Here is a 27,273-nt window from a genome sequence, read left to right on the forward strand (position 1 = left end):
TTGAATGTTGGCCTGCCTTGCTAGGTTGGGGAAGTTCTCCTGGATAATATCCTGAAGAGTGTTTTCTAACTTGGTTCCATTCTCCCCATCACTTTCAGATACACCAATCAAACGTAGATTTGGTCTTTTCACATAGTCCCATATTTCTTGGAGGCTTTGTTCGTTTCTTGTCACTCATTTTTCTCTAATCTTGTCTTCTTGCTTTATTTTATTAATTTGATCTTCAGTCACTGATATCCTTTCTTCTGCTTGATCGAATTGGCTATTGAAGCTTGTGCATGAGTCACGAAGTTCTCGTACTGTGGTTTTCAGCTCCATCAAGTCATTTAAGCTCTTCTGTACACTGATTGTTCTAGTTAGCCATTTGTCTAATCTTTTTTCAGGTTTTTAGCTTCTTTGTGATGGGTTAGAACATGCTCCTTTAGCTTGGAGAAGTTTCTTATTACCGACCTTCTGAAGCCTACTTCTGTCAACTCGTCAAACTCATTCTCCATCCAGCTTTGTTCCCTTGCTGATGAGGAGTTGTGTTCCTTTGGAGGAGAAGAGGTGTTCTAGTTTTTGGAATTTTCAGCCTTTCTGCTATGGTTTCTCCCCATCTTTATGGTTTTATCTACCTTCAGTCTTTGATGTTGGTGACCTATGGATGGGGTTTTGGTCTGGATATCCTTTTTGTTGATGTTGATGCTATTCCTTTCTGTTTGTTAGTTTTCTCTCTAACAGTCAGGTCCCTCAGCTGCAGGTCTGTTGGAGTATGCTGGAGGTCCACTCCAGACCCTGTTTACCTGGGTATCACCAGTGGAGGCTGCAGAACAGCAAATATTGCTGCCTGATCCTTCCTCTGGAGGCTTCGTCCCAGTGGGGCACCTGCCTGTATGAGGTGTCTGTCAGCCCCTCCTGGGAGATATCTCCCAGTCAGGCTACACGGGGCTGAGGGACCTACTTGAGAAGGCAGTCTGTCCGTTATCGGAGCTCAAACACCATGCTGGGAGAACCGCTGCTCTCTTCAAAGTTGTCAGGCAGTGATGTTTAAGTCTGGAGAAGCTGTCTGCTGCCTTTTGTTCAGATGTGCCTTGCCCTCAGAGGTGGAATCTAGAAAGGCAGTAGGCCTTGCTGAGCTGCGGTGGGCTCCACCCAGTTTGAGCTTCCCTGCCGCTTTGTTTACACTGTGAGCGTAGAACTGCCTCCTCAAGCCTCAGCTATTGTGGATGACCCTCCCCACTCCTCGCTCCACAGTCCCAGATCAATCTCAGACTGCTGCACTAGCAGTGAGCAAGGCTTCATGGGCATGGGACCTGCCAAGCCAGGCATGGGAGGGGATCTCCTGATCTGCTGGCTGCGAAGACCATGGGGAAAGCGCAGTATTTGGGCAGGAGTATACCGCTTCTCCAGGTACAGTTCCTCATGGCTTCCCTTGGCTAGGAAAGGGAAACCCCCTGACCCCTTGCGCTTCCTGGGTGAGGTGACACCCCGCCCTGCTTCAGCTTACCCTCCATGGGCTGTACCCACTGTCCAGCAAGTCCCAGTGAGATGAACCAGGTACCTCAGTTGGAAATGCAGAAATCGCCCATCTTCTGTGTTGGTCTCACTGGGAGGTGTAGACTGGAGCTGTTCCTATTTGGCCATCTTGGATACAACCAGTCTGCACTAAACTTCTTGAAGACAGAGACCATGTCCTTGTATTCTCCGTAAAGCCCAATAAGGCCTTTCTCATACATGACACTTAATAGATAGTAGATAATAGGTGAGTTCACAATGTATATGAATGAATGAGTGAATGAATTAATAAATTGGAGGTAGGGAAGTGATGGGGGTAGATTCTCTACTGTTGATGGATTGATTTTATTCAGGTTTTAATCTGTCTGCTATGTGTGAGTACGTGTATGTGTATAGACAAAGCAGTGCTTTTTTTTTTTTTTTTTTTTGAGACAGAGTCTCACTATCACCCAGGCTGGAGTGCAGTGGCTCAATCTCAGCTCACTGCAACTTCCACCTCCCGGGTTCAAGTGATTCTTCTGCCTCAGCATCCCCCATTAGCTGGGACTACAGGCTGGCTAATTTTTAGTATTTTTAATAGAGATGGAGTTTCACCATATTGCCCAGGCTGGTCCCAAATTCCTCAGCTCAGGCAATCCATCCACCTCAGCCTCCCAAAGTGCTGGGATTACAGATGTGAGCTACCGTACCCGGCCAAAGCAGTGCTTTTAAAAGTGAAAACAACACACCTAATTCATAAGCTTCTGAAAATACAGACATCTAGGTAAAATGTCAGGAAGGTCTTTGTGCTATAGCATTTTTTCAGACTGTTAATATGATTGGTATAATGTTCATTAACAGGCATGCTTTCTAATTTGCAGTGATCTGAAACAGCAGATTTTAGAGAGCTGTTCAATCTTAGGGGAGCTTTGACTTGTATGTCTCTTTACAAAACTGAAGGAGTCCTCCTGGGTCTAGCTGACCTTTCCCTTGTAGTGAGGAGTTTGTCTTGCTCCTTTTTTTTTTTCCAGATGGCTTTTAATCCAAGGGTAAAAACCTTCTGATTAGCCTAGATTCCCTTGATAGTCCCTTCTCTTACAGCTTCATCAAATTTATGTTAAAGATTGGGGAAAAAACAAGCAAACAAACAAAAAGTAGGTAGTGTAAACTTTAACAGAGTAATAGAAGGATTGACATGGGACTCATAACTGGACATAGTTTTTATTACTCTTAAGTATAATTTTATTATTAAATAATAAATGCACATTATTTTAAAAGGTCAAACAGAACAAGAAGGGGTTCTTTGTACAAAAAAAAACCATCAGTCCTTGTCTCTCCTCCTGACCCAACTTTGGTTAGGTATAAAATTCTAGGTTGAAAATTGTTTTCCCTAAGGATTTTGGTTGTCTTGCCACATCATCATCTAGATTCCATGTAAATTGTAATGTCACTCTTCTTCCTGGTTTCTTTGTGCCCTGTTTCTCTTTTTCCCTGCTTACCTCCCTCCTACTTTATTCCTTTCTCTCTGGAAGCTTTTACTATCTTCTTCCCTTCTTGAAATTCTGAAAATTCATAGGCCCTTTTTTCATTCCTTGTGCTGGGAAATTGGACACCCTCGCATTCTGGAGGTTTACGTTCCTTCAGTTCTAGGACATTTTCTTCTATTTATTTAGTTAATAATTTCCTCTTCCTCATTTTCCCCATACCCTTTCTGGTTTTCTTAGTGGTCAAATATTGGAACTTTCAGATTGATGCTCTAGTTTTCTTATCTTTTTGCCCTCTTCTTGTTTTTCTTTTTAGATTTGATCAATGTTATTTTTCAGATTTTTTAAACCTATCGTATTTTAAATTTCTAATTAAATGTTTAAAGTTAATTTATATTCTTATAGCAAGAAATATGTAATTTTAGTTGTCTCTGAATTTTAGTTTTTTGGTTTTTCTTTTTAGTTTTCTTCTGTTTCTAATTTTCTTTCTTTCCTTTTTTCTTTCTCTCTCTCACTCTTTCTTTTTCTTTCTTTCTTTCTTTCTCAGTATCTTGCTCTGCTCTGTCACCCAGGATGGAGTGCAGTGGCATGACCACAGCTCACTGCATCCTCAACCTCCTGGGCTCAAGCGATCCTTCCGTCTCAGCCTCCAGAGTAGCTGGACTACAGGCGTGCACCACCATGCCTGGCTAATTTTTGGGTTTTTTTTTTTTTTTTTTTTTTTTTTTTTTTTGCTTTTTGTTTTTTATTTATAGAGACTGGGTATTGCCATATTACCCAGGCCGGTATCGAACTCCTAGGCTCAAGCGATCCACCTGCCTCAGCTTCCCAAAGTGGCATTTGAACCTTGAGATTACAGTTGTGAGATTACAGGCATGAGCCACTGTGCCTGGCCGTTTCTATCTTTCGATAGGATTTTCCTCTCCTATTTGTTTTAGTGTCTGATTTGTTGTTATTGGAGGCTTTCCTCTAATACCTGGAATACCCCTGAACCCTAGAAAGCATTTGAAAGTTCTATGTGGATAGAACTTGTTGACTAGTGAATATCATTGTAGGGTGGTCAGGTAGTGAACCTCTTTATTGTTGGTGCCATTTAGTTTCAACATACTAGGATCTTTGTAACTCCTGCCTGAAGGTTGGAGCTGGAATGAGGGTGGGGACAGTGCTTAAGTCTGTCAGCTGACCTCCAGGAGTCAGGCAGGGGCAGGGACTGGAGCTTACTCTTCAGTGCATAGACTTTTAATTCCTCTGTATCAAGCTTTTGACCAGTCCACCCTCTGCTGTACTTGCTACCCTTGGGTCTCAGATCAAGTACTCAAGTAGTGGTTACTCAAGTAAGAGTTGGGGGAGAAGTGTGGTTTCCTGGCTGTATGGGCTAGGGAATACAGAGAACTGACAATTTCTTATATAGACATTTATCTATACAAATATTTATTAAGTCTGGTACTATTCTATATTCTAGGCTCTGGTGACAGGCAGTAAACAAAATAGATTAAAGTTCCAACCCTTGCGGAGCTTGTGTTCTTGTGGGCAAGAAGGAAAATAGTAAGTGCTGAGGGAATGATGTGTCATGAGATAAGAAAAGATTGAAAGCTGGGAAGGGGGATGGGAATCATGTTGGGGGAGGGCATGTGGTTAGTGATTCAATGTTTAGGCAGAGTGGTTGGGGAACAACACCATGTTGAAAAGATGGCATTGAGTAAAGACCTGAGAGAAGTAAGGGGGTGAGCCCTCTCTGGCTGAAGCATTTGAGGTGAAGGCTTTGCGGCTGTAGCTCACCTAATAGAAGACCAGCAAGGAGGCCCTATGGCTGGAGCAGAGTGAGAGGTGAGGAGGCAGCCATGAGGCTCATAGGTCACAGCAGGAACTTTGGCTTTTATTCTGAGGGAGAGGGAAGCCACTGGAGAAGGGGTTTGAGCTGGTGAGAGATAATCTGACTGACACTGGCTGCTGTGTTCAAAGAAACTGCAGTGGTGCCAGTTCAAAAGCTACGTGAGAGTTGGAGGTGGGCTGGAAAAGCATAACGATGAGGAATTGGTGAGAAAGGATCAGAGTCTGGACACATTTTGAAAGTAGAGCCTCCTGGAATTGCTGATGGGTTGGTCGGCTTTGACTCAGTCCTCTTGCTTTCAGCTTCGCACCTCACACTGCCTTTTGCAATACTAGTACTTCGTGTCTCTGTCTTCTGAGCCTTCCCAGGAATCGGGTGGGTGAGTGGAGGTGGCACACCCAAAGGCCGCATCAGCTCGCCTCTTCACACCTCATCTGCAGGGACTTAGGATTACTCTTCTGTTACTTTTCTCTCCTCTCTTTATCAGCCTTCAAAGTTGTAAAATTATCTCATGCCCACTTGATAACACTGTGCTTGTTCTTTCTCCTTACACGTAGGTTTACACCTTAAGTTTTTAAAACTCAGTGAGGTTTAGAGAAGCAGTGTTGATAAACACGTGTTTCATCTGTCATGTTTAACTAGAAATCTGTTTATCATTTGAGAATATTCAACACAAAAATGTTTAGTGAGTATGCTTGATTTTTTTCAGTGCAACTTATAGAACTGAAAATTATTTTAGTAAAAGATGAGAAGGATTTTCAGAGCACTAACCTTTTGTTTCCTGACCAGAGCCTTGCCTCTAAGACTTCTTCGGGTTTTTTTTTTTTTTTTTTTTTTTTTTTTTTTTTGTCTACTTTAATCATTTCTAGATTGAAAATTAATTTTAAAATGTTTAAAGCTCACACCCTGAGAATTATGACATAAATGCTAACAATCATGAGAGAAGCATTAATCATAGTTTGTCAGCTCTTATCTGAAAATAACTTATCTTTTTTCTGGATCATTGTTGTAACTAAGGTCTACAACTTTGATCCTCTTCTTGAATGTCACCCATCTGAAGCCAGAGGTATGACAGTAGCAAAAGTCTATTTTTTGAAATTTTATTAATAAAATTCTAAAGATTCAAAGATACCAATAGTTTTGTTAAAATAATTGTATATGTTGTTAAATATCCAGAATACCTTCTTGGCTAACTTAGTGTATTATTCCATTTTCACACTACTATAAAGAAATACCTCAGACTGGATAATTCATAAAGAAAAGAGGTTTAACTGGCTCACAACTCTGCAGGCTGTACAGGAAGCATGGCTGGAGAGGCCTCGGGAAAGTTATAATCATGACAGAAAGTGACGGGGAAGCAGGCACATCTTACACGGCCAGAGCAGGAGGAAGAGAGAAGGGGGAGGTGCTACACACTTTCAAACAACCAGTTCCCGTGAGAACTCACTCACGATCACGAGAACAGCAAGCGGGAAATCCACCCCACGATCCAATCTCCTCCCACCAGGTCCCTCCTCCAACACTGGGGATTTGACACGAGATTTGGGTGGGGACACAAATCTAAACCATATCACTTAGGTAAGTATATTTTAGGTTCATTGAGATTAGGAAACATGCCCTGCTGATTTACTTAACCCCAAAGCACCCAGCATAGCACTTCGCATATAACATGGTATCCACTTATGATGTTTGAGGAATCCTTTATTAAATAAAGGATTTTACATATTCATTGGTCTTGTTGGAAATTGTACTGACATAACAAGCCAAACTCATTACTCCCAGAATAAGTGTAATTTATTCTTCCTAGTAAGTACCAGAAATGAGATGCCTCATTTTTATCTAAACTGGCACCAGGAGTTTCAACACCTGAGACTCATAGCTTCCCAACCCTAACTGATCACACAGGCCCACTAAAGCTTCTTCAACCATAATAACTAAATATAGTCATCCCTCAGTATATGCTGGGAATTGGTTCCAGGACCCCTGCGCATATTCAAGTCCCACAGTTGGACCTGTGGAACCCAAATATATGAAGAGTTGTCTCTCTGTGTAGAAGGGCTCACCTTCCACAAATGCTGTATTTTCTATTCACATTTCATTGAAGAAAAATCCCCATATAAGTGGACCTACACAGTTAAGACCTGTGTTATTCAAGGGTCAACTGTATACATGCCCTCCCACGTCCACCCCGGGCACAAATGAGAACCTGCCTTGACAGCCCCAGGGAAACCTATTCGGTCATATTTAAGTCACTGTTGTGGGCTCAAAACTGTGTGGGGCACTTTAGGGGATAGAAAGGAAATGAATCCCTTGACTAATGCCCATGAGGAGTTGACTGACACCTGAAGCAAAAAGATCAATATGAAGGATTACATAGTTACATGCTAAATTATATGGGAGAAACCACTAAAAATATAGAGGTTTAGAGTTTAGTATAGATAGGAATAGAATCTTAGAGTTTGAAAAGTCCTTTTAGAAGTCCAGTCTAAATCCATCTTCTAGTATAAGAGTTCTTTTTAGATTATCTTTGGCAGATGGTTTTCCATGTTCATTGTGGCCTGTGAAGGGAGGCCCTTGCTATTTTCTGAGGCAGGCTCTTCTGTAGTAGCACTGTTCTGATGGTTTTCCTGAGTCAGAAGTGCTCAAGAGTTAGTAAGAGTGCTCAAGAGTCTGTAAGTTACTGCACTTAGTCCTGCCTTGTCTTGTGGGCCATAGTGAATGAACACATTGCCTTTTCATCACAACCACCCTCTGTTCAGTATTTAAAGAAAGCCCTTGGATTGAGGGAAAGTATAGCAGAGAGAGAAAGGTCTTGAATTCTAACTAGGTGAGCTATTTTGTCCCTTTATGCCTTGGCCTCCTTGATACTAATGTGTAAAAGCAGGGAACGCAGTGCCTGATGCACAGGCAGCAGGCCGTAAAGGTGAGCTTCGGGCAGGTCTGTCTTGGGTCTTCTTTTGCAGGCTGCTTGCAAAAGAAGCCTTCAGATACTAGATGGGGTTCAGGCTTAGAGGGCTTTGATAAAGATGTGAAAGAGAAACAGGGGACAGCAGAGAAGAGCAAATCAATGGACTTGACTGAAATAAAGACAGCATAAAGAAGAAAAACCACAGGGACTGTGGTTTTAATCCTGGTAAATGATGGCACCAATCACAAAGCATTTGTGTCTCATTGACTTGAGATGATGCGATGATGGAAAATCATCTCAAGTGCTTATATTGTTGATTAATTCATCCATTTATTGAGCTTTCACTGTGTGCCAAGCACTGTTCTAGATACTGAAAATACAGAGGTAAACAAGACTGATGGGATCTCCGTTCTCCCAGGGTTTGTGTCCTCCTGGGGGAGAAAACAGACAGAAAAGAAGTAAACAAAAATATAAACCCCAACTACTTAGAAGGCTGAGGCAGGAGGATCACTTGAGCCCAGGAGTTTGAGACCAGCCTGGGCAGTATAGCAAGACTCCATTTCAAGAAAAAAAAATGTGTAAAGAAAAATATAAACAGGATAATTTAAGGTAATGATAAGTGCCATATATGAAGAATGATGTAAAAGAATGGATGGTTTAGTGGTTGGGGTGTGTACTTTAGATTATGATCAGGAACAGCCTATTGGAGGAAGTGACATTGAGCTGAGACATGAAGGATACAAAGGAGCCAGCCAAGCAAAAGTCTGGGAGGATTTAGTTATAGGCAGAGAGAACCATTAGGGTAAGAGTTCTGAGGCACGAATGAGCTTGGTATATTCAAGGAAGAGAAAAAAGGCCAGTCTGGTCAGGCATATATGCCTGACAAGGAGCATAGTATGAGACTTGTGGGGTGAGAGGAGGAGGATGGTGGCATATCCTGTAGGGCCTTTTGGCTAAAAGAAAGGAGATTGGACTTTACTCCAGATAGGCTGGGAACCAACAGAACTGTTGGATGATGGGTATCTTGGTCCATTTTCTGCTGCTATGACAAAATACCACTGACTGGATAATTTATAAAGAAAAAAAGTTTATTTGGCTTATGGTTCTAAAGACTTGGAAGTCGAGGAGCATGGCACTAGCATCTGGAGAAGATCATCCCGTGGAAGACAGGCAGAGAGGCAGGAGAGCTTACTTTTATAACAAAGCCAGTCCTGAGATAACTAACCCACATCTGTAATAATGGCATTAATCCATTCATGGGAATGGAGTCCTTATGACCTAACCACCTCTTAAAGGCCCCGTATCAATTAAATCTCAACATGAGTTTTGGTGGGTACATACAAACCGTAACAATGAATGTAAGCAAAGGAGTGACAAGATCTAACTTACAACTTCTAGAGCTCACTGTGGATTCTATATGACAAGTGGATTGGAAGGGGCAAGGAAGGGGGCAGGGAGACCATTGCAGTGGTCCAGGCAAGAAAGGCTGGTGACTTGGACTAGGACAGCAGCAGTGGAAAAATAGAGAGAAGTGACTGGATTCTGGACATACCCTGGAGATAGAGCCAACAGGACTTGCTTATGGCTTGGATGGATGTTGCGAGAGGAAAATACAGGATTTGAGGATGAAGTTTGTGGCCTGAGCAACTGATAATGCTGTTTACCAAGATGGGATCGGTTGGGTAAAGAATAGTTTTTTGGCATTAGACAAGGGTAGAGGTTGAGAGTTTGGGCCTCAGGTTGAAATGCCTGTCTTCTCCAAGTGAAGATATTAGGTTGGCAACTGGGTATAGAGTCTAGAGCTCCAGGGAGAGATTTGGGCTAGAGAAAAAATTGAGGAATCATTTGCATGCTGTTTATCTCCACAGTTATAATATTTTACTTTTGGCATATTGATCATTTGTTAGCACTTTTATCTATATTTCATCCTTTAACTGGTACAGTTCCAGTTTGTGTTGTTATTCCTACTATAAAGAGTAAGGAGACTGAGGCTCAGGGAGGTGAGTAGCATGCCTCCTACAGCTTAGTCCTGGCAGAGCCTGCATTTGAATCCAGGGTTTTGATTCCAAGCATATTGCCCATTTGGTTAAATCTGGTTAAAGGTGGCTCTTTTCTCTTCTTATATCTTATTCTGCTCCTGAGATTGCCATATACCCAGAGATTTCTCATTGGAAAGACGCCACCTTTCCTGAGGATGAATCCTACTGTTTCTTAGTATTATTTTCTGTCTCCTCCTTAAGATAGGCATCTTTTCAAAATTCCCATTCTTCCTGGATAAGCAGCTTTACAGCTGCCACAAATCCAGAATAAATACTACTCTCATACAGCGTGTCACAGAAATGCCTGCCAAGGCCCCATATTAAGATGTACTCCTAAAATAAAGCTGTATTTTCTGGTGTCCCTTTCCTTCTAAAATCAGCTTATTGTAAAACACTATCCCCACTCCCTTCTTTAACTGGTCCTCTGGTCAGGCTTTAGTGGCCTTGTATAAAATTCAAAATCTATCAGGATTTTAAACAGTTGTAAAAGGAAGTCAGTTTTTGAGCCCTCAACTTTGACAGTTCTCCCGATGTATTTGGCTAGATGTGATAGTTAAAGCCACAAAAGAGGGCACTTGAAGAAAATGTTTTGGCCACAGTGATTGCAGTTAGTGCACTTGGAACCTTCAGATGCACAGATGGCAGGTGTCTGTAAGGAGCCACACAATAACCCAGCCCTTAGTGTGGGCCCAAAGGGGGACTGCATCAGGCCTAAAGGAGTTGGATATTGGCAAGTAAAATGTGAGCGAAACAGAAAATGTAGTCCACAACATCAGCTATGCTATTTGTAGTTGTCATGAAATGAGCTGATAAAAATTTCAAAGTGTTGAGTTTTCAGGGTATGTGTGTCACACCACGATTCCTGCAGAGATTTGTTTGTTTGTTTGTTTGTTTGTTTCCATTTTGGTCCAGATACATGCCAGAATAAAAGCAGTGGTTAGTTGAACTTAGTTTTTAATCCTGAGATGTAGAATTGTTTGGAAATCCTGTTTTTTCTTTTGTAGCATCTCCTGCAAGTTGACGCATATATATTATCTATGAGAAAATTTTAAAATTATTTTGATTTAATATACCTTTGTGCACATTCTTTTTCTCTCTCCATTTACAGCATTAAATGTATTGTTCTGGGTGTTCAGAAAGTAACATGGCCCTGCAGATTGTCTGATTTTTGTCTTTTCTTAAGAGTTTACTTTAACAAAGCTGTCGTTAGGCGTTCTTTTTTTTACATTAATTGTGTGTAGATCACATTTCTGTGCCCAATGTCTCTTCAGATACCCTCTCTAACAATTAAAGGAGACTTGAAAGTTTAGTTTCACAGAACCTGTGCATCTGTCCTGCTCAAGCCTGATCACTTCAAAGGTGGTAGGATAATTAGTAGCTAAATGAAACAAACGTAAAGAGGAAGCGGAACAGTGGTAGTTATGTGCTGCATGTGATCACAGAGCTCATGGATAAGACTGAAGGGGGCAGAATGCATGGTTAAACTGGAATAAGGGAGTCAATTCTGAGTACCTGGGAATCAACATCAGTGCTGCATGATAAGCAAAGATTGAATGCAATTGGTCAGAGAAGGCCCACTGGAGAAGTGAAAATGTTTTATCAGTTACAGATGTGACAGAGTCAATAAGCAGCATCACGTTCTGTAACCTCAAAAGTGGAGGAGGACTAAGCAGAGAACCAAGTAATGAGGAACCATATTTTGTAAAGAAGGTGGCGTCACAATTAACATAGACTACTGTGGGCTCAGAGGCAGGCAGGATTCATTCACAGTGTACTTTTTCGATGAGGGTATTTCAATACAGTCTTCTACTGAGACTTTCAAAGAATCTTAATGAAGTACAACCTTCCTTTGGGCATTGTGAGGTCAGTTATATATCTTATCAGTAAATGTACAGTGAGTCAGCACCCCCCAAAAGAGCTGGACCTTTGATCAAGAATCTCTAGAGCCGTTCATCCTTTAGTAGTATGCAAAATGCTGTCCAAAATGAAATTATTTAGTAATAACCTTCTATACACCAAAGTTGTGAATTTGTTGTTTGTTTATTTACAAAACCAGGAAAGTTTAGTTTTGTTTTAAATTTATTTGGGGAGAAATATGTAAACCCTGAAGTCTTAAGCTCCTTTCCCAAGTGGTCTAGACTTCTAGGTATTTTTGAGTGAAGTCATGACTTACCTGGTTGAGGCATAATGATGTTCCAAAGGGAAAAGAGAGCTGAACATGGGTGTGGAATGTTCTGTGTGTCGCTGTATATTCTAATCATTTTTATAGATAGAGTTAAAGATAGGAAGAGACATTCACATATGCCGATTTAAATTATGTTTGGAATTAGACTATTAAAATCAAAATAACATATGTAAGCCTCTTCAACTGTGTTGTAAATTCTAACAGAGGGAACTCATCAAGGGCAAATATTTTTATGTTGAACCTTGTTTTCTCTGGTGATTAGTGCATTTATTAGAAGATTGACTACTCCTTTTTAAAAAAATTCTTCAACAAAAATTATCTGATAGCCCAAGGAATTCTCAAGTTAAGTTCCATTTCAGTGTTCAGGCATACCAAATTATTATATTTCCAGATTTCCTCTTCTTTTGCTGCCATTCACAATGAAGGAGGAAAAAGCGGACTCCTTTGATGTGGAGAGGAAAAAAAAAAAAAAGCAATATATCACTTTCTGAAAGAACATTTCTCAGTCTCTCATGTGAAAAAGGATTAGCACCTCCAACAAAGGTCCTGTGGATCACAGCATCGGGCAGCAATACCAAGCAGTACTCCTAAGAAGAGGAAAAACTGTATTTGAGCAAGAGTGTTTGTCCTGGCAAACAGAAGCTTTTTAATAACTGCAAATCTGAGATAATGGCATACGCTCCCTAAATCCTTAAGGACCAGACAACTAGTTTAAATGGAGTGAAGTCAACTTTTGTTTTACAATAGAAGTCTAGTCTTATAAAAATATAGTTTTTTCACTTAATGATTTAGTCTGCCTATCTGTGATTGATAAGGATTATGCGTATATGGATAAAATCGTTTGGAAGATTCATCTTTGACCCTCTCTTATACAAAAAAAGTTCCATTATAAGGTCACTTGCTTCCATTTTGCCCTAATAAGTTATTCAATAACCTGCTGAATTAATTTATTAAGATTTTGATTGAATGTTTCTTAGAAGGAAAGAAAACCTGCTCCGAGTTTCCAACACGTTAAAGAATCCTTTTACAGTAGATATAAAGAGGCTGTGGGAAGTAAGAAAATGGTAATTCATGTGTGACAGAAAAGCCAAGGAGAAAGTTTATCTGTTAAACAAGGTTTGGCTTAAAAGTTTGATTTTGCTAGACCTTCATTTGTTAGTCCTTTTTTCTGTATTATGCTTTCTAAAACTGAGAAAGTGAAAAGAACCCGATTTAAAGTAAGAATAATAATAATACCTTGTACTCATGTAGTACTTGAGCCTGTCTAAAATCCTCTCTGCAAGTCCACAGCTTTAAACAGTCTGGATAGCTTTGGCTCTCTACTTTGCTTGATCCTGCTTGAATGGAAGTTTCTAAGTGGGAGGGGAGAAGGAGGCTGGTAGTGCTCACAGTATGAGCCCCATCATAAGGTGTATGATGCCAAACGATCCATCAGAGTTTCAGTCCAAAACCAAAACTCCAGCAGCTCTTACTTTAATGTTAGAAATCAGGGTTTCTTCTTCCACACAGATACTTTATTATAAGAAGACTTTATCGAATTGGCTTTTTTAGGAACAAATTTTGGTCTTCAGTAGCTCGCCAGTAACCCTCTGACCTTTCAGTAAATATCCAACTAAACCTTTGAAATTAGGGTATTTAGTGTTTTATGGCCCAGAATAAAAATCTCCAATTCTGTTTCCAAATAGTGTAGCCTCAACACATTTTATTAAGCTCTTGACACATTCAGCCGTGTGTATTTTGTAAAGTTCCTATGGTTATTGTTTTACAATAGCTGCTTGCAAAAGCATTGTAAGGGTTTCAATTAATCAGCCCTTTGTGCGCTTCAGACTATGCAAATTTATCACATCAAACCATTCAACTGCTCATGGGAAAGCCGTGTAAAAACTGTATTGTCTTCTAGCGCCTCCTCTCATTTAGAGTGATGTTTTAATAAGAAAGCTAATCAAGTTTTCTTATGCATTATTTATCTGTTAACATGTAAGGAAGAGCCGAATTAAAATTATGTCAACCGGGATATGGCAAGTGATGTGATAGATCTGGAAATGATTCAACAACAGAACAAAGCCAATATGATTCAACAGTTTTTGTCTACTGCCCTCCCTCTGGGGATTATTTAAGGTGGTGGTGTGAAAAATAAAAGGAGGTTAATTCGATAGCTGGAAAAGGGGAGGGGAAGAAAGGAATAACCACCTGTGTTAGCCTTAACATTTTGATTTAGAGATTTCGTTTCTGAATGTATAATGGCTCATTGAGATGAGTTTACTCAAAGCAAACCATTTCTTAATAGGAACAGTCAAACTTGAAAGCATTCCTACTGCTTCTTTGGCCCCATTTACCACCATGTTCATCAGCGGTAAACTATTCCCCAATAGATATCTGCAACCCCAGGTGTCGTGAAAGTTATCAGGAGACAGTGTCTTGATGATGTTAAATGACCTGCACAACCCAGGAAGGAGTCATCTGCTTTTCTGCCTCTCCAGCCAAAGTTAGTGCAACTGCAACTGCTCCTTCTATTCATTAAGTTGGTCTCTTTTGCTTTGCTAGTTTGCTTCCTGCTGAGAGTAATTAGGTTTCTTATATAATAATAATTCCTTGTATTTAGATGCAGCCTTTCTCTAAGGACCTTAAAGTACCTCTCAGACATTAGCTCATCTGTTCTTCTAACACAATTGCCTCATGAGATAGGTGCTAATTATTCCCGTTATGAAGAGCAAACAACTAAGGCTCACCAGAAAGTGGTGCTTCCCCCGCACCCCCAAGGTAACACATCAGTGGAAAAGCATTGAGTCAAATTAAAGTCACCCATTTCCTCGATCGCCTGCTCTACATAGGTCTAAGAATCCAAGGGGTGATGAATTCTTTACAGACGGCATTTCGCCCACATTTATAAAGCTCACTAATACTGGGCACTGGTTGAGTGTTCATCCCTTACTAAACACGGCTCTCTTCTTGCACTGTGACTGATGGAGAAAAACCACAGCATCATTTCATCATTCATTGTAAAGAGTGTAAAACTGTGCAGAATAAATAGTCTTGTCCAACGGCTGAGTATCTGCAGAAAGTAAAAGGAGGTAATTTAGACTTTGATTGGGATTATTTCAGCAGACCATTCTGCCAGATGTGCTTCACATCATTTAGAGCATTAGAAAGTGGCAAGCTGAATTGTATAAATGTATACAATATGTTTATGAAGTTTTCAATATTCACTCAGATGACTCGACATAAGCTACCTCCGCCTGTCTGGAGTTGAGGCCCTGAATCTCTACTTCCCCAGCAATTGAGGGAAATGATTCTTTTTCTCTTTCCTCAATCAGAAAAGGAAGAGTAATAATATATATTAACCTCAGAGAGGTAAATTTAATTCAAGTGTGATTCCACTTAGAAGATAGACTTGCTAAATAAAAATGTAAAAATTAAAGCAGACTGTGATATTAAAATGAGAACTGGCCATCAACAAAATTGAAACAATTTACTAATCAGGTCTCAACACATTGAAGTCACATCAAAAACATCTCTTGAATTAGAGATGGCATTACAGTTGTCTTCTGCAGTTGCCATTTGCTTTCCTGTCTTCATATGCTACTAGAATGCATTAATTTTTCTTACTATTTTTTCTTTTCTTACTTTTCTTTTTTTCCTGTTTGAGTTAAGGTAGTCCATTACACAGAGAGTACACTAAAACCAGTATTTTTTAAAGGCCAAAAATGACTTTTGAATAAGTCAGTTGCTGTTTAGAATTGGGAATACTTTTTAAGCCAGACATGGTGGCTCACGCCTCTCTTCCCAGCCCTTTAACTTGAGTCCAAGAACTCGAGACCAGCCTGGGCAACATAGTGAGACCTCATCTCTACAAAAATAAAAATAAAAATTAGCTGGACATGGTGGCACACAGCTGGATGTGATAGTCCCAGCTACTAGGGAGGCTGAGGTGGAAGGATCACTTGAGTGAGCCATGATTGCCCACTGCACTCTAGCCTGGGCAAGAGAGTGAGACCCTGTCCAAGAAAAGAAAAAAGAAATATTTTTAAAGACAACCAAATGATTCCTGAGATTAACTCGACTTTTCCTGAGCAAACCTATTCTTAAATGATTACTGTGTTGTTCTGTGAAGCCTTGGAAATAGAAATAACAAATTGGTGTAGGAGCCAGCAGTGTCTGCAGCGTGATACAGAGAGCTGTGACAGTGGATGTCAGAAGTGCCTCTCCTGAGTGGATGGGCAGTCAGATTTAGACTCCCTAAATTTCTTCCCTTTACAACTAGACATTAAGATGGATGGTGATGGAATAATATTTTGTTGATTGGGGTATCGGCAGTTCCTTTCTGCTCTAACTTTCTGTGATTCTATTTTTTTTTTCTTACTATCTATTTGCATTTGTTAAAAGTTCTATACTATAGTCTGTGGTCCAATTCCCATTTGGCCCTCCTGAGTGCATTAAATGTTCCTGAGCGTGTTAAACTGGTGTATTTGCATTTTATTGCCAGGAGGTTGTGCTGTAAACAATGGGGTTGAGACACCAGCTTGAGCCAGGGGATGAAATTTTATTTTAAAATCTGAAATGCTGTGTAAGCATTTAAGGTATGAATTGGTAATTGTTTCACAACAGCTTCCATTAGATATGGTTTATTTGTAGTCCGTCCTCTTTTCAAGGATCCAGGGGAGTGTTAACACACTGAAGCGCACCGCATATCATTTACATTTTAAACCAGTGTTAAGGGAAAATGACCATAACTTTTAAGACTTCTAAATATTGGAATGGACTTTATGCCTCTGTCCCTGGAGAAAACAGTTTTAATCTTTCATTTGAAAATAAGAAAAGAAACCTTCCCGCTGTGATTAAGGATTTGAATAATTCTGAAACAGAGAAATACTGTTAGAAAAAGAAAAGTCTGGTTCTAAGATTGAGAACTCTCTTTCTACCCCTAATGAATTCAGTAAAATACAAACTTTTAAAAATCATCTGTCTAATTTGAGATTCGAGATCATCAAATTCTGTCTAAATATTTTGTTTTAACTTCTAAGCTCATTATGGTCTCTTTGTGTTAACTTGTATTAAAATCTGTCAGCTATGACTGGTCTCATAAGCACAGTCAGCGGACCAGAATAAGTTAATTATTTACTTGTGTCACTAGTGCTCTTCATCTAATGAAATGCACAGCTGTGTTAGATCTGCAGTTGGATGTGTAGCTTCCATTGTTCCTCAAGTCAGCAGAGGGTAGAAGCCGCAATGATGGAGAGCCCTCAGTTCTTTCTGCTGTTCTGGCTTTCTGTGTCGATTTCATGGATCTTTTATCATTCACTTTCACACAAAACAAACAACACAGGGCTGTCTGCTATGGGAACCATCTTGGCATATAAAAGGGTTTTCAGGGCCTAAAGTAATTTTAAGTCAGCTAAGATTTAATTTTTGACTTACAGGTGCCCTTGGTGCAGATATTGCCAAAGCAGTTCCTATAATAGAAGGAAAAAGATCCAAAAGCTACGTATGTGTATTTTTTTAACAAAATATCAGAAGAGGGCTGATAAGAAAACAGCTTCCCCAGAAGGAAGCTCTGCACTAAATATGATTAATCAGATTTCAAGCAAAGGTATTAGAGATTCACATTTCAGTGGAACGAGCACTTTTTTCATTTTAATAACATAATAAAGTTGCATTTGCTTAATTAAATATGTCAATTCAAACTGTAAACACAAAATGTAAGTCATCCTCTCCTTACCCACCCCCAATATAAGTACGTCATGCTTCCTTGGTCAGTTTCTGCACCTCCTGCCCTCACTCCCACCTTCTCTTGATGGAGGGTGGACAGGCAGCTTCCTCCTGAGCAGACGCCGGCCTCCTCCTGCGAACCGCTGCTTAAGGGGTGCTGAGGTTTCTCTTTGGTTTGGTTTTTTCAGGGGTATAGCTGAACCCTCCATCTCCTCACCAGCCAAAATTCCATTCTCACTTGAGCTGGTCCCAGAACCGGCCCCTTTAGGGATTGCCGTTTTTAACATTTTGTTCACTGCTGAACAATGTTGTTGTCGGTGCACCTAAATTTACAATTTGATCTCTTTCAAAGTAGATTTCCCAGTAGCCCTAGGGTTTTGTCAGATAATTTCAGTGTGGATAAGATGGATTTTTGGAAGGAAGAAAGAAGGGTCACACTGCTTGATTGAAATTCTAACACATTGTAGCTGAATTTGAAATAAAGTGAACTGAATGATTGTTTCTATTCTTCATGTAGGAAAGCATATATTTATAATAAACAATACCATTTTAACCCAAAAGCCAATTTAAACTAACTACATGCTCTAGAATTCAACTCCACAAACTTAATATCCATATTGTGGGCAGCTACAAGAAATCAGAATATTAATAACCAGTATTACATAGGCAAATGGCATTCTTTTTTCTTTTGACTTTAGCTCCTGGTGATTATAACAAATCACAAACTATTAAAATAGTTGGAATAATTACATACAGTCAAATTGAATGAAATATTTGAGAGCAGTTTCTTTGCAATAGGGGCAGATAGTGGATAACTTTACGCACAGAGAAAAGGAATTTTATCTTTTACTACAAATGTAAAAGCGTTTGTTTTCTTAATCCAATGCCACTGTACACTAGTTTTCTGATTCTAAATTATGAAGATTGTAGTTAACAATCTAAATTCTATTCCTCCTCCTCTTCCCAAGAAAAAGAAATCAGAGGAATAAAAAACTATTTAGCAACAAAATCCCCTATAGGTTAGAATGATATTAAGGGAATTAATTTAAGAGAATATTAGTAGTGCATGGAGTTGGTAGATTTTTGTTTTGTTGTTTTCATTCTTAGAATTCCATTTCTAATTCTAACCTTTTTTTTCCAAGAACGATTTGGCATTTAATTTTCTTGTTCAACTTTACAAGTTCAATCAAAGATCACTTTCCTAATGGGTTGTAAGCTATAGGAATTAAAATTCCTTTGGGCAGTTTAGACTCAGCCAGGGAAGCCCTGGGAAAAATCAGCCAACCAGCCAGAGCACTGCAGCCTATATAGAGGTAAACCTGTTAGCACATCAGCCACACACAGGTACTTCTTGTCACTGTTTTTTAAAACCACATTGTAAGCACACCCCTCATCCAGTCATTTCTGTGTTTGGGGTCAGAGAACTTGGATTTGTTTAACTTGGGTGCAGAACCCCGCAGGTCACAAACTAGCTGATGAGGAGCAAAACTGCTGCTGACTTAAAGCTTCAGGGATGGCCACAGGCCTGGGGTCCAGTGAAGCCGCTGTTCTTCAGTCTCTGTGGCACAGGAGGGTGGGCAGGCAGCCTGACAGCACCATTGTGTGCCATGCCAGCAGCACAGAAAGGAGAGTCGTTTTTGAACTGTTTGTCCAGCAGGATTGTTGAAAATTGCTTTTGTTACTCTTGATAGAGGCCATGGGGAAGATTTTAGAGCAGTGGAAATAGAAATAGCAGCAGGGAAATCCTAATTAAGTACTGTATTCTTCCTTTCTGCCGATTTGCTTTATGTGGCATGAAATCTTCTCTCCCCCAGGTGTTTGTGGCTTGATTGTCCCCCAGGAAGACATGCCATTTTGTGATTCTGGCATCTGTCCGGATATCATCATGAACCCACACGGCTTCCCATCACGAATGACGGTCAGTGACCTGTAGGTTTTTCAGAGGCACTGCCTTTAAGGAAGAAGCAGGCAGTTAGTTTAGTTAGAGTGGAGGTGACAAGGACTCTGAAGCTGTTTTTTCAGGTAGAGCTCTTTCGCCCCTTGCCAGATAAACAGGCTTCCAGCCCCTGACGATTCTGGGCCACTCTCCTGTACAGAAAGAATGAGGAGCTTGTCTATACCTCCCTTTGAGAGTGGAGTCTTCTGAGTGATGAATTTGCCCCTCAGCAAAAGAGAACTCCTTGTATTGAACCTAAATGGATCTCCCTTTCAGTGATTATTTTTGGTGATCCTGGCTCCACCTCTTACCAGCTGTGTGGCCTTGGACAAGTTGCTTATCCTCCCCATACTTCAGTTTCTTCATCTGTAAAATGAAGAAATATACGACCTATCTCATAGGGTATTGAGAGTCATAAAATTAGATCACACATGTCAAGCTTAAATACTGCTTCTGTTAATTTATCACTGTTATTAATAGTGGTCGTGGGGAAATAAGCTGGAGATAAATAAGCAGAGAGAGTGCTTGTGCCACAGGGAGGTGCTCACTTAATTTGTTCACATCCCACAGGTGGGGAAGCTCATTGAGCTGCTGGCTGGCAAGGCCGGTGTGCTGGATGGCAGATTCCACTACGGCACTGCGTTTGGAGGCAGTAAAGTGAAGGATGTGTGTGAGGACCTCGTTCGCCACGGTTATAACTACTTGGGGAAAGACTATGTTACATCGGGCATCACAGGGTAAGCATGTGATTGAGCTATTTTAAAGAAAAAGAATGGTTTTACTAGGATAGGGGAGACAAAGCTTTAAGGTGTACTCTATTAAGTATACTTGCAGGCAAGCTTGTACAGCCCGTGGGCGGCACGTGGCCCAGGACGGCTTTGAGTGTGGTCTGACACAAATTCGTAAACTTTGTTTAAAAACATTATGAGAGTTTTTCATGATTTAAAGAAAATTTTAGCTCACCAGCTATCGTTAGTGTATTTTATGTGTGGCCCAAGACAGTTCTTCTTCCAATACGTCCCAGAGAAGCCAAAAGATTGGACACCCCACCTTAAGGTGTAAGCGTTAAAGCTATCTGCCTTAAGCTTTATTTTTTTAAGAAACTGGATACCAGAAAATCTAAATTTAGAAAACTAACAATTGTGGAGTGCTGTTTGTACTAGTAAGATTATAATTTAGAAAGTAGAAAAGATTTTTGGGAGGCCAAGGTAGGTGGATCGCCCAGGAGTTTGAGACTAGCCTGGGCAATGTAGTGAGACTTCGTCTCAAAAAAAATAAAGTAGAAAAGATTTAATTTACCATAATATGATTTCTACCCTATACCTACTTTTAAGGAACACATCAATTACATATAATGCAAAGTTTTCCTTTAACTCTTGAACTTTCCCTGCATTTATGTGATGAGTATCAGAATAATAAATGCTTTGACAGGTAGACCGAGGCCTAACATTTGTGCATGTGTTCACTAAAGATGTCCTAAGCACCTACCTAATATGTGCTAGGCACTGAGTATATACCAATAAATATAGTGGACATGGTCCCAGTTCTATGGAGCTGACCATTTAGATGTGTTGCTAGACATTAAAAAATAACAGACACAAGGTAACTTCTCAGTAGGGCCTACTGTGACCATCTAATTTAAAACTATAACCCTGTACTGCCCATTTGCTGCTTTATTTTCCCTGTAGCACTCACCATTTTCAAATATACTACATAATAATACTATTGCCTGCCTCCCCAACTAGAACGTAACCTCCATGAAAGCAGGGCTGGTCTGTTTTGTTTACTGTTCTATTTCCAGGGCATAACACAGGGCCTGACATACGGCAGGCACTCCATAAACATTTATTGAAAAAAGGAATGCAGACAAATAAATACAAGTACATATAGCTCTCACCAAAATGGAGACAGAGTGGGTGAGAAGGCCCCTGTGAGGAATTGGATATGATATTTCAGCTGAGAGATAAAGGGTGAGAAGGATAGGGCTTTCGAAGAGTGTTTAATGGAGAGGAAAAGTTATGTTTAACACTTTGCTAGGGAAAGAGCTTGGTAAGTTCAGGGAATAGGAAGAGGCCAGCCTGGCTGCGGTGCAGTGAAGAGGCAGTGCTGGCGGCCCGAGGTGAGGGTGGAGGGGAGATAGAGCCAGGCGACCAGGCTTGGGAGCTTGTGTTAACCTGTGAGAAGCAGATCCCTGCAATGATCGTGAATGACAAGGTTCTGAAGCTGGAATCACCGTGGTTTTAAAGGATCAAATTAGTTGCCTAAATTAATACACACTTATGTATTTTATGCCAGATAAAACTCCAGGACCTAGTGTTTATAGTGTTCTTCTAGGTGTTGTTTTTTGTTTGGTTGGCTTTGGGGTTTTTTTGTTTTTTGTTTTTTGGGGGGTTTTTTTTGAGATAGAGCTTCACTTGTGTTGCCCAGGCTGGAGTGCAATGGTGTTGTCTCGGCTCACTGCAACCTCTGCTTCCCTGAGGGGTTCAAGCGATTCTCCTGCCTCAGCCTCCCAAGTAGTTGGGACTACAGGCACGCACCACCATGCCTGGCTAATTTTTTGTATTTTGAGTAGAGACGAGGTTTTGCCAAGTTGGCCAGGCTGGTCTTGAACTCCTGACCTCAAGTGATCCACCCACCTCAGCCTCCCAAAGTGCTGGGGTTACAGGCGTGAGCCACCGCGCCCTGAGGTTTTAAACCACTTGAACACTAGTGACACTCAGCATGGAAGCATGTGTAAGAACAGCGCTTGATTTTAGTGCTGCAAATAGACTCTCCAGATGTGATTGAAATGGTTGGAGTGCTTTTAAAAATTGCCTATTAAGACTATAATAATATGGATTTCTTAGGTGTATCATTCCTGAGATGTTATAGAAAATCACATTACAGGAAAAGACCAATGGACCATTTCAGAAATGGTTCAATAAAATAATTGTGACCATTTCAGAAAACATAGTTGTCATTGCTAAATTCATTAACCTTCTCTTCACATCTCCACCCAGAAATAAGGCACATTTTTGGCCATATGTTGACCAGAAAGTGCAAAACCATAGGATCAATTTGGTGGACCTTCATGAACATAATTTGTACTGAAAGAATTGGATGGGTTATATCCTGCTTGCCATAGATAATGGTTAGCCTATATCCCAGTCCACACTGCCTTCCCCTAAGCCCTCAGCCAGAGTTTTCATTTCTTTGCCATTTATTTCAGTGACAAAATCTGAGAAGCACTGTTTAGTTAAAAATTCCCGAGGGCATTTAAACATATCACCACCAGCTTTCACCTTTTGTTCATTCTTGAACATAGGTAGGAGGAAAAATTGCATATGGCTTTACTCTATGGATGATGGAATAGCATTGGGTAACTGAGTGTCATAAATTCTACCATAAGCAACCCTACCATTGAGGAATAGAATCATTCACTGTTAGAGCTGGAAAGAATCTTGTTCTGACCGCCTTGTATGACTAAGAACGCTCAGCTAGAGAGGTCATGTAATTACTGTGTGACAAAACTGAGACAAGGACAGGGTCTCTTGATACCCTCTCCATTGTGCCTTCCACTCTATTCTGTGTCTTCCAAGAACCAGGTTGTGCTGAAGTTAGCAGAATGGCCTGATGACTGCATAAGCCCTGGCTTAGGATGCTGAGAATGTGATCAGGGACACGGAGCAAGCAGGGGCCAAGCTTTTTCTTTGCCTCTCTGCTGTGTCTGTTGTTTCCTTTGCTTTTTCTGCTTTTACATCATGCTGTAGCCCAGAGTTTACTTGTTCCAAATCAGACCAGTGTCGCAGGGAGAGCCCTGGATTTGAATCCCCACTGCACCACTCACCAGCTCTTACCTAACCTCTCGGGCTGTCTGTGTCCATTTCTTCATCTTCAAAATAGAGGTGACAGTTCTTCCTCCCTGGATCATTGTATGGATTAAGTAGCACATGGTAGATGCTTCCTTCCCTTTGAAGAAGGAAGTTTGAGGCAGTTAAAAAAAATTTTTTAAGACATCAGTGCTCTGGTTGTTCTTGCTCCAGACTAATGAGAAAAGGTTTCTTCTGTCAAAGTACATGTATATTCACCCTCTTCTTAAACTCTTATTACAGCCTTTCTAGAGATTCATTGAATCAGTTATGTAATAGACATTTACTGAGTACGAGTTGTGTGCCAGGCAGGGTCACAGGTGCTGGAGCCACCGTGACAAAGGAGACAAAGTGCTTATCCTTGCAGAGTTACTTCTTGTGGGGAGGACACACAATAATCTGAGAGATAATAAATTGTACACCACGGTATCAAAAGGGGCAAGTGCACCAAAGGGTCAGGTTGAGACGGGGCCGGAGTGGCGATGTCAGGTGGGAGGAGAACTTCTTTAGATGTTCAGGGAAAGTCCCTCTGAGCAGGTGAAATGTTTGACAGAGCCATGTGAGTACCTGGTGGGAGAGTGTTTCAGGCAAAGGAAACAGTAAGTCAGAGGCCCCAAGAGAGGAACAGGCTTGCTCCATTTGAGGAGTAATGAAGAGGCCAGTGTTGCTGGAGTAGCGTGAGTGTCAGGACATGGGAATAGGAATAGTAAGGTGTGCAGGAACTGGAGTATGTCTCACTATAGGACCATAATATAGAATGTTGGCAGTACAGATTCTGAGTATGATAGGAAGCCATTGGTGAGTTGAGGACAGAAGAATGACCTATTGTGATTTACATTTTAGAAGGAGTCCCCTGACTTTTTATGCAAAGAATAGATTGTTGAGGGATTAGAGTGGAAGCAGGGAGATTAAATAGAAGATTGTCTGTGGCAGCCCAAGCAAGAAAGGATGGTGGCCTGACCAGGGAGGTCACCCTGAAGGAGGGATCATCCCATACACACTGTTTCCCAACCTGTTTAAGTGTCTATTTCTTTGTAAAACTATTTATCTTTGAATATAGCTGTGGTACTTTTCATATTTTTAGAACTAGTCTTTTCATTCACTACAGACTGAAAATCATTCTTATCCAGTCAGTCATAAATGAGTAAGGACCTGCCAGTGATGGGTCCAAAGGCTGTCTCTTGTTAGCCCAAACGTAGTTTCTTAACCCACAACACTTGATCTTTCTTTCAGTGAGCCCTTAGAAGCATACATATATTTTGGCCCCGTGTACTATCAGAAGCTGAAACACATGGTGCTGGATAAAATGCATGCCCGGGCCCGGGGCCCACGAGCCGTCCTTACCAGGTAAGAGAAAAGTACCTACAAAAAGAATTGATAATGCAGTCAAGCCCACCTTGTATTTTCCAGATATGGCAAAAAGCAGACTCAACAAAGTTTCTGTTTTCCTGAGATGTCAAAATTTGGCAAGTTTGACTTTAAGAAAATCATATATGTATGATTAACATGAAAAAGTAGCAGCCAATTACAAAATATTTCACAAGTGCAAGAGCAAACCCACCATAGGTCTTGCCAGTGGACTCCTAACACAACTATTTACTGTGTAAATGTCTGCAAATATGGTCCTATTTATAAAGGTTCATATAAGAAGATGTGTATGTATATACCCACACACACATTGATATGCCCCTGTGTACACAGAAGACACATGCATACATTAATTGTTAGCATAAACCACAATTGGAGTTTTTTAAAACTAATGTTATTGAAACATAAGGCACCTCCACTTGCAGACTTACTTGAGTAAGCTAGAGGAGGTTAGGGGCCACCTGCACCCCATACAGGTATACCCTCGATCCCAAGCACAGTGTCTGTGTGTTAATGAATGGATAAATTTCTTGGGAAAGAGAATTACAGCTACTAAGTTTCACATGTTCTTAGTGCTGTTTTTTCCAGTTGGAAATGCGTAGTCGAGGGCAGTGGTTCTCAGCCAGGGATGATTTTGCCTCCCAGGGGACATTTAACAACATCTGGAAACATTTTCATATGTCCCAACTTGGGGTTGGGGAAGTAGCTACTGGCATCTAGTAGGGAAAGGCCAGGGATGCTATAGGGACAGCCCCTCACAACAAAGAGTCACCCAGCTCAGTATGTCAGCAGTGCCAAGGTTGAGGAACCCTGGGCTAAGGGAGGGAACCCAGGCCTTGGAGTCAGACGCTCTCATCTCTACCTTTTCGTTCCATCACAAGCCTTGAACAGATCACTGATGACCACAGTCTGATGAAATGCTCAGCTTCAGCATTTCTCGTATTTAAAGTGGAGACAATATACCTACTTAACAGGTGCCGGTAAATGTCGAGAGTGTGAATACAGAATGGATACAATGCCTATCCACAGGTGGCATCGGCAAGCATCCGGTTCCCTCCCCACTTTCACTGAGCACAGCCTGGATGTAACAATGTGGAGAGGGGGCAAGGATGAGGCAGCTCATGCTGGGGCTTTTATTTTTTTTTAAACCAAGGGAGAGGTGTAGATGACTCAATTCCTTGACCATTTAAAACTGAGCACTTGCACATTTCTGTTGAAATGATAGACACATGTGGGCTTAAAACTGCAAAGAGGGAGGAGAAGTTGAGATTCTGAAGACAATAATCACTTCAGCAATGGGACCCTCATTGGGTTAGATGTGTTTCTCCCCTAAATGCTGTCCCCTCCTAAACTTCCATTTCAGTTACAACATCCAAAAACTATTTCAGAGTAACATAAATGTCAAAGCAGTTATTTCCTATATTTTGCTTTGTTGTGTAGAAAAAGTTATTACTTTGGTATTACTTTTGTGCCTTCCATATGAAGACTGCCTCAAGTGCATTTGTCTGTAGTCAGTTATCTTAGTTGGTTAAAATCCAAGTATTGGATTCTGTCCACATGTGGTCTGTCTACCTTTACCTTGTTCACTGACCTCAGGTGGAGGAAGCAACTGCCCATGCGTGTTTCTACTGGCAGATAAAAATGTATCAGTGTGCTCAGTTATGAAGTTTCCACTATAATGTGTTTATTTAGACCTATTTGTAAGTTATTCATGTGCATATTTCCTTTCAACAAGTATTCTACAACTTCTTTGATTTCACATTGAAACTTAAAACCACAACAATTCTAAAAATCGTAAAATTTTGGTATGTATTGGCATACCCTGTGTTCACCTTCTTAATTCTTTGGGAGATGGCAGCAACAACAAAGATTAAAAGATGCTATGGAATACAGCAAACAAGGGGTGCATGGTCACCCCTGCTCAAAGATTACCTTTAAGAAGCCTGCCAGGGAGCTTGCTTTTTTTTCCCCCAAATAATTTGTGTGATCCATACCTACATGGGGTTACCTAAATTGTTCAGATCCCCCTGATTTTACCTAGATCTCTGGGTCCTGGATTCTGAACCTTTTAAAGTATTCTCAAGCCCAGCATATACACAAACCACAGGGAATCCATTCAAGAGGCTAACAGCTCTGGCCACAACTACTGGAGGATCCAGGTTCCCCCCCCCAGTCTGTTCTGCTTAGTTTTTCTGCTTTTAAATAATAGAATACTGAGACATCTTTGAAAATACTCAAAGACATTGTTTCCTGATTTGAAAACTCTGCTAAGTTCTAATAATAATGATAGTGATGGTAATAGTAATGGTGTTTTCTCGATTATATATTAATATGTTGTTATATCATATGAGATTATGTAATTATATATTAATTTCATTTAACCATAACAACCATCAGTATTTTTTCTCAATTCAGGCTGTTTGGGATAGGTGTGCTTATGTGCTTTTACAGCTGAGGCTGAGTAGCATGTTCAAGGTCACTGTCCAGTTATTGAT

General features: G+C 40.6%; 1 protein-coding gene across 2 annotated transcripts in view; it reads left to right on the plus strand.

Annotated features, from left to right (window-relative positions):
- Positions 1–27,273, plus strand: part of POLR3B (polymerase (RNA) III (DNA directed) polypeptide B) — a 136,810-nt gene that overhangs the window by 103,343 nt on the left and 6,194 nt on the right. For both annotated transcript variants that reach the window (XM_011975527.1, XM_011975528.1), the window contains exons 24-26: positions 19,441–19,544; positions 20,133–20,299; positions 24,644–24,757. In XM_011975527.1, coding sequence (XP_011830917.1) covers positions 19,441–19,544; positions 20,133–20,299; positions 24,644–24,757 — 385 coding nt within the window. The remainder of the gene's footprint in view (positions 1–19,440; positions 19,545–20,132; positions 20,300–24,643; positions 24,758–27,273) is intronic.

Source organism: Mandrillus leucophaeus, unplaced genomic scaffold (assembly GCF_000951045.1).
Source record: "Mandrillus leucophaeus isolate KB7577 unplaced genomic scaffold, Mleu.le_1.0 Scaffold157, whole genome shotgun sequence".
NCBI classification, from domain to species: domain Eukaryota; kingdom Metazoa; phylum Chordata; class Mammalia; order Primates; family Cercopithecidae; genus Mandrillus; species Mandrillus leucophaeus.